Source organism: Aulonocara stuartgranti, assembly GCF_965226115.1.
Source record: "Aulonocara stuartgranti genome assembly, chromosome: 11".
Taxonomy (NCBI): Eukaryota; Metazoa; Chordata; class Actinopteri; order Cichliformes; family Cichlidae; genus Aulonocara; species Aulonocara stuartgranti.
In genome coordinates this window covers 13,751,271-13,761,410 of record NC_138947.1, presented here as the reverse complement: position 1 = coordinate 13,761,410, position 10,140 = coordinate 13,751,271, and the positions used below count along the sequence as shown (strand labels likewise).

Genomic DNA, 10,140 nt, shown 5'->3' with positions numbered 1-10,140 from the left:
CATATTTAACATCTCTCTCACTCTCATACCTATATCTATTTTTTGGGGGGGGTGGGGGGGGGGGTTAACAGTATTAAAAAGATGAATAAATGTCAAATTGACTGCTCTAGCATTTTTTTTATTTTTTATTTTAACACAGAAACAAACTGTAACTGAAACTTGTTATTCAGGCATAATATTTGTGTAAAAGCTTTCCATATAGGTGATGGGGTTGATTTTCAGGAACTGGCCTTGGCTCCTTAGTTCCAGTGAAGGGAACTCTTAATACTTCAGCATACCAAGACATTTTGGACAGTTTCATGCTCTAAACTTTGTGGGAACAATTTAAGGATGGTCCCTTGCTATTCCAACATGACTGCGCACCAGTGCACAAAGCGAGGTCCATAAAGACATGGATGAGCGAGCTTGGTGTGGAAGAACTTGACTGGCCTGACTGACCTCATGGCATTCATCTTTGGGATGAATCAGAGCAGAGAATGCGAGCCAGGCCTTCTCGTCCAACATCAGTGTCCAACTTCGCAAATGTGCTTCAGGAAAAACGGCCAAAAATTTGGATAAACACGTTCCTAAACCTTGTGGAAAGCCTTCCCAGAATAGCGGAAGCAGTTATAGCTTCACAAGGTGGGGTGAAATCATGTCAAACCCTATCGATTAAGAATGAGATGCCACATTAAGTCCATGAGCATGTGAAGGCAGATGAGTGAATACAAAAGAGGGAAAAAACAAAATCACAGAAAAGTAAACCCAAACAGCACAGTGTAAAAGTTTAATATGACGACGAGTCCATCTGCTTACTCGGATAAAATCCTAACTCAAGTAATGATAGTAATACCCTGTCATATTCATCTAATACGTCAAATATTTATCAAATCATGTTTTCAGCATCACGTGCTTGTCATAAATATGTTGCCATCAACTGTCAACTGTAAAAACATAACCTCGTATATACAAAACAAATATACACATATATAAGGTGAATAACATCTCGTGTTACATGAACTCAATCTGTTCACAATATTCAAGTGAAACCACAACATTACAAAGATTGACTCAAGTAAGGCAGTGTTTTAAACAGTCCTGGAAACTGGGTGCTCTTATCCTAGTCACCATCATCGTGATATCCAGGACAGCGGTTTGATCAATGAGACAGTGAGGTCGGGCTGGACATTTCTCCAAACTGTGACTCTGCCAACGCCGACATCTCCGGGTCGATCTGAGAAAAGAAGGTCCGTGATTTGGACTACCAGCATTTTAACATACCCACAGTTAAACGTCCACAGGAAGCATCTGATCAGGAAAGAGCTTTACTCACCTGTGGCTCTTTATCCTTTTCTTGACGAGGAATTCGATGCCTCTTTTTCTTTGTCCCAGCCACATGATGTGATGCTGCAGATGGAGTGGAACCGGAAACACCGTTGAGCTTTTCATCCTCCGCTGCAGCAGCCGGCTCCAAATGGGCTCCAGATTCATCCTGAAACAAAGGCAAGGGGAAAAACAAAATAGTATTCATAACTATCTCTGTAGGACCTTTCAAAGTTTAGCAAGCAAAAGCAGAAGAACTAATACAAACAGAAAGCTGAAGGAAAACCCTGCCTACTGCCCTGGCCTGAAACTACCAACATCAGGAAAGGTTTCACAGAATGAGGGAGCCACAGGTTATTTTCCCATACACTTCTATACAGTAAGTCTTTTTGGACCCAGAGAAGTTGCGCTTTGGTATCCATTAAAAAGAAGGTTTAAGGCACTGACGCAGGGGTAGGGAACTCCAGGCCTCGGGAGTCAGTGTCCTGCAGGTTTTAGATCTCACCCTGGGTCAACACACCTGAATCAAATGATTAGTTCATTACCAGGCCTGTGGAGAACTTCGGTTGTATCCCAATTCAGGGTCTGCAGCCTTAAAGGCCGCATTTTAAGGCCAATTGCGTCACAGCGATGCGACGAAGACTGTTCCAATTCAAAGGCTGCTCAAAATGCGTCCCTCAAATGCGTCCTTCATTTCACTGAATTTTAAGGATGTGGTGGTGTAGACTTCGTGGCCCAAAATATCCCAGAATGCATAGCGCGGCGGTGGGTGTGGATAATTTTGCTGAAAAAAAAAAAAAAACGGCAGAAGAGGAGCGGCCGGAGAGTAAACTTTTAAAAGTAAGTACTGAATATGATGTCACTTATTTATGTGCGAATGTTTAATAACGAAGAACATTAAAACATTACTGTTGGCCACATGTCGGCAAAGTTATGTGACATTAGTGACATTTGTACTAACTTGGTTTTAAAGCCTTTACTTAATATATGCCGTTCAATAGCTGACCTTAATCTTATAGAGAATGTGATGATTTTATGGATATTTAAATTAAGCACTGAGACAAATTTAGTAATGCCAACATATTAAAAGAACAATATGTGTCTCTCATATATATAACACAGTTATATATACAGTGTCAAAGAAACCTGTCTTTGAGTGAAGATTTAAGGTGACAGGAAATATAAATAATATAAATAAATGCAGCTTGAATCTTTACTGAAGCTCAGTATTTGAAACAGAGTTCATTCACTGCTGTAATAACTAATAATGATTGAAATTATAACTTTAATATTGGCCATATTATATTTACATTACCAAAGTGAGATGACTTTAGTCTCATGAACAACATGAGCTAATTGTTATTTACTAGCTAATCTTAAATGACTGTTCAGTACAGAAGTGAAGCCCAATAATCATGATTTCACAGTCAGCCTCAGATACTTATCAAATCAAAGCTCATGTAGAAACAAACAAATGAACAAGACCTTTTCTCCTTCATTTCTGTCAAATAATGCTGTATGAAATGTTTACAGCTGTTAGTGTCATGGTTGCTAGGCAACCTGGGCAGCACGACGGAGGCTAGACCGTCCCATTTCACAAGCCTGTCACTTCGGCCTTAGCGGTCTTTGAGTATGCGGCCCTTGTGGACCGTTAAGGCTGCGTACTTTAAGACTGCAGACCCTGAATTGGGATACAGCCTTCAGGATATTTTGAGGAGGTAATTTAGCCATTTAAATCAGCTGTGTTGGATCAAGGACACATCTAAAACTTGCAGGACACCGGCTCTCGAGGCCTGGAGTTCCCTAACCCTGCACTAATGCGTTGGCTTCACTTTTCATACGCAGAAGCTACTTCCATCTTTTATATTGTCTTTGATATCCACCCATGTTTGGTAATCCTTACCTCAAGCAGTATAGTGAGCTGAGCGTTTCTGTAGTCATCCCCGTGAGCATCTAAGGTCTTCATGAGGAATCTGTGAGAGTTAACACAACCCACAGATGAGCCATAAAGTGAGCAACTTCTCAGAAAACATACAAAATCTTCAGTTATTATAATGACAGTTTATACCTCCTTTCTTTCTTCAGACGTCGAGTAATTCTTTGCACTTGGTGAAGGCGACCCAGGATCTTCTGATTTACCTGAACAAAGTGCATGTGTTGGATCAATGATGAACTGATATATCAGAATATTAAAGCAGCAGGAGAATATTCAGAAACCTTATTGAAATAATTGCAGTTGAATCAGAAGTCAGGCCTGTGCGATGTAAGGTCGCACAAACCATTTACTAGATACTAGAATTTAAACTTGATACAGATACTCAGGAAAACACTGAATACTCAATACTATGTTCGAAGCTACTACTATTACTAGTAAAAAAAAGAAGAAATAATTAAAAAAAAAAGAAGAAGGCATTATTTCTGAAGATTAAAACAATAAAAAAAACAATAACATCAATGAGAGCAGTTTTTTTTATATTATATAAAAAAACCAAACAAACAATATTTTAGGTTGTGTGAGTCACTGCTGTGCTTCTCATGACTTTCACTGCTGATCAAATAGATTCATTAATGTTTCTGTCAGCCGTTTTGGTCTAGCTGCAGATACACTTCCCTCTGACTCAATCTGGCACTTAACAACACAATGTAACACTTTTTAGATAAAAGTAATGTGTTACTTTTAAATGAACACCCTCCATTAACATCACATGTTATGGGCAGGACTGGTACGGTTTGCTGCCTAGCCCTAACAAAGTTTTATTATTAGCCATAGTCACTACCTTAATAATAACTTAACAGATAGATAGATAATGTGGCTATTAGATAATAATATAACAGTAATGTACCAGCCAGGTTAATGTTTATCATAACATTTTAATACTTCAGTGTTGTTGAAACTGGAGTTCTACTGACACCTCAAAGTGTTGTTTAGCTGCTAGTGAGGGGAGGGCTGTGTACCTGTGTGTGTTTGCAGCACTGCTGTGTGAAGCTTTGTTTCAGTGGTGTTGATCTGGTCATTTTTATTATTCACGTATCATTTTTTTTTTTACCATAACACACACCTGTTCAATTTCTTTACATTTCCTGCTCAGAGCCACATATTTCCTTTTGTCAAGAGCTCTTTTTTCTTCATCTTCTTGTGTTGTGCTCTCAAGCAGCTCGGTGCCTCCTGGACCCAGCTCCACCTAAACAAATACAAAAGCAGGATTCTGTTTTGTGTCTGGCATCACATTGTTTGTTCTCACAAGAAAACACTTTTACCTGTTCAATGTTTCAAAGCAAAACCCAAGTCAAGCAGAAAGTCATCTTATTATAGCCACATTATTCAGCAAGAGCTAGGAAATAAAAACTGCTATGCAGTGTATAATGAATTAGAAAGATTAATCTCCAATACATGTAAATGTGGGTAGCACATGGGAGTGTAACCATGTGCTTTGAGCCAAACTCCCCATATTCTAAAAATTCTAATGGGAAAGGAGAGGGGGCAATGATGTGTAAAGTAGCAGCTATTCAGTGACATTTTCATGCATGAGATCTGTGTCACAGAGGATCGAAGTTCATAGGGAGAAGGTCAGCTCTCTGAGTACTAATGTAGTCTCATTTCTAAGGGAAAAGATGGAGAAAACTAAAAAAGCTAAACTCCTGAACCAAAAAAGAAGACAGAAAAAAATGGAGTAAATGTCTGTGAAGGATGAGTGTCTTGTTTAAACAAATATAATGACTGGTGTTTCTTCATTTAAAGGTTTTTAAGACCAGCATTACTATTATATTATATAAATTCTGCATCAGTGTACTGATTCATATCTGCTGGCAACATTGGAGACTTGGTTAAATGAGCTGTGAATTTGTATTAATTGGCAAACTAACTAAGTGTTACCATGTGTGCTAACATGACAAGCACCTTTATAAAGATCAATAAAATTACCTCTCCCGGTCCCAGCTCCACACCACCAGGCTCCAGTTCTGCTTCCAGGATGTGACCTCCAAATAAAGGAGGCAGAGCCAAGCCAGAAAAATCCTCCATCATCTGGAGGGAAAGAAGTTTCTCTGTTAATGTAAACAGCCTGTGCAGCGGTTATGAGTCATTCATCAAGAAGAAATACTAGCAAATACACTGGGCAAATAGGATTCAACGGCCTCACTGCCTAGCGCCAGCAATGGTGTTTTAACCAACCACTCAGTTTGTATGTGAAGCAAAGTGGCTGAAATTGACCCACGTGGACAGCAGCTGTCCTCTGACTTTATAGCGGAAATACCTGCAGCAAAGGAGGTGCTCAGGATTTACTCCGCTACACTTATCTTAAAGATTTAGTTGCACATTATTTGCCGATATAAACTTATAACACAAAATTTAAATCTACTATTTTACTGCGCGATGCTGAGATCTGGATAGTAATTACAGTAACTCAACAGCTGTTTGTGAGTCAGTAAAAGCCTGATATAGTGGTCGGGGTTCCCAGTGGAGTAAAAACGGCTGAAAAGTTCAAAACAAGAATTTCCCATGTTTTAGACTTCTGATGTCACCACGCCTGATTATTGTTTAGTACTAAAACAATCCATTAGTCTAATAGTACTTACATTTGTTAGTCTCGAAACGATGTTTTTAACGTGTGTTTAAAGCGACACTTCGACCAGTGTCATCATCAACCTGAGCACAAGCTGCGTGCAGTGTCGTTTTCTCTGTTTAGCTTTAGCTAAGGCCGTTTAATAGCATGATAGCTGACTTAAATCAATCCCGAAGCTTCCAGGGATCCTCTGTTTCCCTCTCTGTTTTCGTGCGGCGGGCGCAGGAATTATACGTCATTTTTAGCAGTCACTACATTTCCCATGAGAACTCGCTCGGTGGAAACTACACCAGACAATATGGCGGGTATGTGTATATTTTGTCATCTTTTTGACTTCTAATCAGTGAAATTCGGTTTACTTGGACCCTCGGATAGTACAGATAAACACCTTATATATTTAAAATTACTCTAACCGGATCTTAGAAATACTTTAGTTCTGATGTATTCGTTCGAAAAATGTGACCTTGGATGTGTTGCTAACATTAACTAGCATTGGTTAACCGTACGTAGCCTGTCACTCGGTGCGGTTTTTAACCTGCCCGTGGGTTTCTGTCTGCAGGAATCGGAGCTTTCCTGAGGAATGCGTGGAACAAGGAGCCGGTTATCATGGCTTCTTGTGGAATTGGACTGGTTGGTAAGTCGCCAACCTGTTAGAAATCTGTGAGAGTGGTGCAGCGAGAGAGAAAGAGAGAGAGAGAGAGAGAGAGAGAGCATAGCTTTAAATAACATACAATGGCAGTTCTGCAACGCCGATGAATGACAGTGTGGCAACATGAAATATTAATCAGAAGATTGCTAGCTATACGTCTCACAATAATCCGCTTTCGTAGACTTACATCAGCGTAGCTGTCTTGTGTTCAGTTTAATTTAACTGAGTATACGATTTATATGTCCAGCATGGAAAGACCGAATAAAGAAAACAAATAAGCACGTTATAGTCTTTGTGTGTCAAGTCCTTTTATTTATATTGCACGTGTTAAAACAACAGTAGTTGACCAAAGTGCTTTAAAGGCACAGTCACTTGTAATCCAGGTCTCAAGAACCCAATTAAAATCCACGAGTCACCTCACACTTGACAAAAGGCAATTTAAAGTAGATAGAGCTTCGATCTTTTAGAGCTGATTTAAAACAGTTTATTGTCGAACAGCTTCTTATGTGGGGTAGCAGACTATTCCAGAGCCAGGGGGGCAAACACAGCAAAAACCCAATCACTTTTAATTTTTATGAAAGAAGTTGTTGTGATGATGACCTCAGTGACCTGGAGTTAAAAGATCTGTAATATATTGTGGAGGTAATCTATGGATTAAAACAGGACTGATATTCTGCCTTTTCTTTGTACAAGTTAAGAGTCGAGCGGCTGCATTTTGAACCACCTGCAAACGAGAGAGAGAGTGGCATCGAGCGATCCTACATTGCTTGTATAGAGGTGGCACGATGGTGTACTTCACCAGCGAGCCTTGCTGTGTTCCAGCGTCCTCTCACAGTTGAAACTTTTATGCATGTTGGTGGTTTGAAACTGGCTGTGGATGTGGGGCAGCTATTAGGGGTGGGGGGAAAAATCGATACTGTGTAGTATCGTGATATTTTGTTTGCTAATAATGTATCGATACAGGGACAGCAGAAATCGATATTTTGTTACAAAAAAGGTTTTTGTGCTCTGACTTCAGAGCATGTTGATCCTTTTTCTGAGCAAGAATCCTGACATTCCTTCACTGTCCAAATGTGTTTAACTTTTTTTTGGCAGCAATGAACATGACAGTTTACTTATTTTAATTTAAGACATGTTTTATTTTAATTAAGTTTAAAACTTTTTTATTTAATGTAAAATTATATTTTGTTTTCATTTACTTTCAAATCTGTCAGTTGCTGAATGGGCTGCATAGTTTTCATAAATTGCATAGTTCAGAATAGCTATAATTGTACCAGATGGTTGCACTCAGTTAATTTGGACTAGACTATAATACAAACCGTTCAGTTTGTCAACAATAAAACTGAAATGAGAGAAAGACTGAGTGCGAGACTTTGATATTAGATAAAATGAATATTGATAAAGTTTACCTTTATGTACAGAATCTGAATATCGCAAAATATTTTTAAAAAATTGCAATAATATCGTATCGTGCGTTAAGTATTGTGATAATATCGTATCGTGAGTTGTATGGTGATTCCCACCTCTAGCAGCTATATGCTTAAAGTTTATGGAATACAGTGCTATTTGGATAACATGTAACTTGTAGATTGAAGTGCTTTGTGTGGTAAGTAGGTGTAGAAAAGTTCGATATAAATACATTATTTAACAACACAATACAGAATTTACTGAATTTTTGTGGCCAATATCAAATTAGGTTATAATCAGAAAATAACAATGTCATTGCCCATGAACTTTCCAGCAGTGTATTTAAGAAATTATTTGGCAGCTTGACTCTAAAATCTCGGCTAACTTGGCATCACCATCTGCCCGCCTGTTATGTTACTCTGCTTCATGTACTGCAGACAGTTGGCTTTGGTTACTCGTGTTATTCAACGACCAGCGATTTGAGGCGTCTTTGCTGATTCCACAGTAGTAGATATGTGGATGTTTGAGTCATGGAGGAATTTGTTGTGAAAACTAACATGAAATCACTTCTTCTGCATTATTATTTCGTTTCAAACTGGAGAAAATTAGTAAGCTAAAGAATCTAAACAAAGCAATTCAATGAGGGAGGAGTGTGTATACAGTTTCTTAATGAAACTTGTCCAAAATGCCGGACAAGTTAACATCAAACGGTTTTTGGTCAGAGGGCTCCAAAATCTTTTGGTCTGAATTTTCATAAATCAGCATTTTAAATGAGTAACTTTATATTGACACTTAAAGCCATGCCAGTCAGAGTCGTTGCTATCTGTGTTTATTATGTTTCTGTATGACTGTGCACCTTGTGCAATGATTCAATTATTCTCAATTGACCTATAGAGGCACAGTGAACTGTGAGTGTAATGCCATATGTGTTCAAATGTCTTTTCTCAGGTGCCATTCTTCCGTTCATCAGCCCACTTACAAAATATACAGCAATGTTGAACGCAGCTGTGCCGTACAACTACCCAGGTAAACACTGGCGATCTTTATGTCACAGCAGGTTCGAGTGTAATTGAAAGCTGACGTTTCAGCATCCTAAAACTCCTACCTTGTTTTCTCTTCACAGTTCCCGTGCGAGATGATGGAAACATGCCCGACATTCCAGCTCATCCACGTGAACCAAAAGGAAGAAACTTGGATTGGATCAAAAATCTATAACTTCAGATTTTCTCATGTTAATATCTGTCTAAATAGTTTCCTCCAATGTCTGTGTCCAACAATAAAGATTCTATTTAATTCTACTTTTGTTTCATCTGTATTATTTCAGTGCATTTAGGTTAATGATGTGCAAACTATAGCAACAGTGTCTAATTGGTTCTGTTGAATTAATTAATAACAAAGCCTGTAATCAGTAACAGCATTAATAAGTATTTTGCTGTGAAATCGAAGCAGAGTTGATCAGTCACAGTTTAAGTTGCTTTAAGTTTGATCTACACCTTTACCTCTCAAACATACATACATGTGAAACAGTTTTTTTCTCAGTTAAAAGTTACTCAGGGTTAAGATTTTTGTTTTGAAACTAAGCTTCAACACAGTTCTGATCCTTCAGAGGTGGCTTAGTTTAAAAATAAGAAGCTGTAATCAGATTAAGGCTGGTATAAAAAATTCTTTTCATACCAGCTTTAATTCTGCTCGCACCCCTCATGGATGGATACCCCCTGTTTTTTGTTTTTTTGTTTTTTTTTAGTGAAAACATGAAGTAGGTTGTAAAATATCTTTCAATATCTCTTATTTCTTCTCACCTGTACAAAGTTTGAATATACTAAATAACAATATAACTGTGTGTTCTCTGCAGAAATCTCAGTTTTTCAAATCATGCAAAAGCTTGTTTCATCGACCTTTTATTTCACATGTAAGCATTAGTAGTCCAGATAAAGTCTGTTCCTCTGAAATATTCATAGTAGTGTTATATTCAGTAGTGTCTGAATAGATGCATTGTTTTCTGCAGATAAAGTGTATAAATAAATGTGTCTAATGTCGAACAACATTTCAATTCTAACAGAAGTGTTCTGAACTTGTGTTTGAGTTGTGACAGGACAGCTCTCGCCTACGTTGTTCAGCTTTGATTTAAAGTGCAGGGGAACTACTAACCACTTCATTAGGTACACTGTGCTTGTGCCAGGTTGGATCCCCTTTTGCTTTCTTTCAGAGCTTTTGTGGCAC

General features: G+C 38.4%; 2 protein-coding genes across 2 annotated transcripts; one reads left to right on the top strand and one right to left on the bottom strand.

Moving 5' to 3' along the window:
• Positions 1 to 132: 132 nt before the first annotated feature.
• Positions 133 to 6,031, bottom strand: tfpt (TCF3 (E2A) fusion partner). The gene is made up of 7 exons (XM_082550924.1): positions 5,878 to 6,031; positions 5,225 to 5,326; positions 4,362 to 4,484; positions 3,371 to 3,441; positions 3,206 to 3,275; positions 1,313 to 1,471; positions 133 to 1,213 (listed from the first exon to the last, which is right to left on the bottom strand). The coding sequence occupies exons 2-7, from the start codon at positions 5,324 to 5,326 to the stop codon at positions 1,139 to 1,141; spliced, it is 600 nt and encodes a 199-aa protein (XP_082407050.1). The 5' UTR covers positions 5,878 to 6,031; the 3' UTR covers positions 133 to 1,138.
• Positions 6,032 to 6,073: 42 nt separating this feature from the next.
• Positions 6,074 to 9,218, top strand: ndufa3 (NADH:ubiquinone oxidoreductase subunit A3). Its single transcript, XM_082550925.1, has 4 exons — positions 6,074 to 6,169; positions 6,424 to 6,498; positions 8,869 to 8,946; positions 9,044 to 9,218. Exons 1-4 carry the CDS (start codon positions 6,127 to 6,129, stop codon positions 9,133 to 9,135), a joined length of 288 nt encoding a protein of 95 aa, XP_082407051.1. The 5' UTR covers positions 6,074 to 6,126; the 3' UTR covers positions 9,136 to 9,218.
• Positions 9,219 to 10,140: the final 922 nt, after the last annotated feature.

Coding starts and splice junctions, on each gene's coding strand:
- tfpt (XM_082550924.1), bottom strand. CDS start 5,326: ATGATGGAGGATTTTTCTGGCTTGGCTCTGCCTCCTTTATTTGGAGGT. Junction 4,485..5,224: donor TGGAGCTGGGACCGGGAGAG/GTAATTTTATTG, acceptor GTATTTGTTTAG/GTGGAGCTGGGTCCAGGAGG. Junction 1,472..3,205: donor AGCTCACTATACTGCTTGAG/GTAAGGATTACC, acceptor CCTTTGTTTCAG/GATGAATCTGGAGCCCATTT.
- ndufa3 (XM_082550925.1), top strand. CDS start 6,127: ATGAGAACTCGCTCGGTGGAAACTACACCAGACAATATGGCGG. Junction 6,170..6,423: donor TACACCAGACAATATGGCGG/GTATGTGTATAT, acceptor TTCTGTCTGCAG/GAATCGGAGCTTTCCTGAGG. Junction 6,499..8,868: donor TTGTGGAATTGGACTGGTTG/GTAAGTCGCCAA, acceptor GTCTTTTCTCAG/GTGCCATTCTTCCGTTCATC.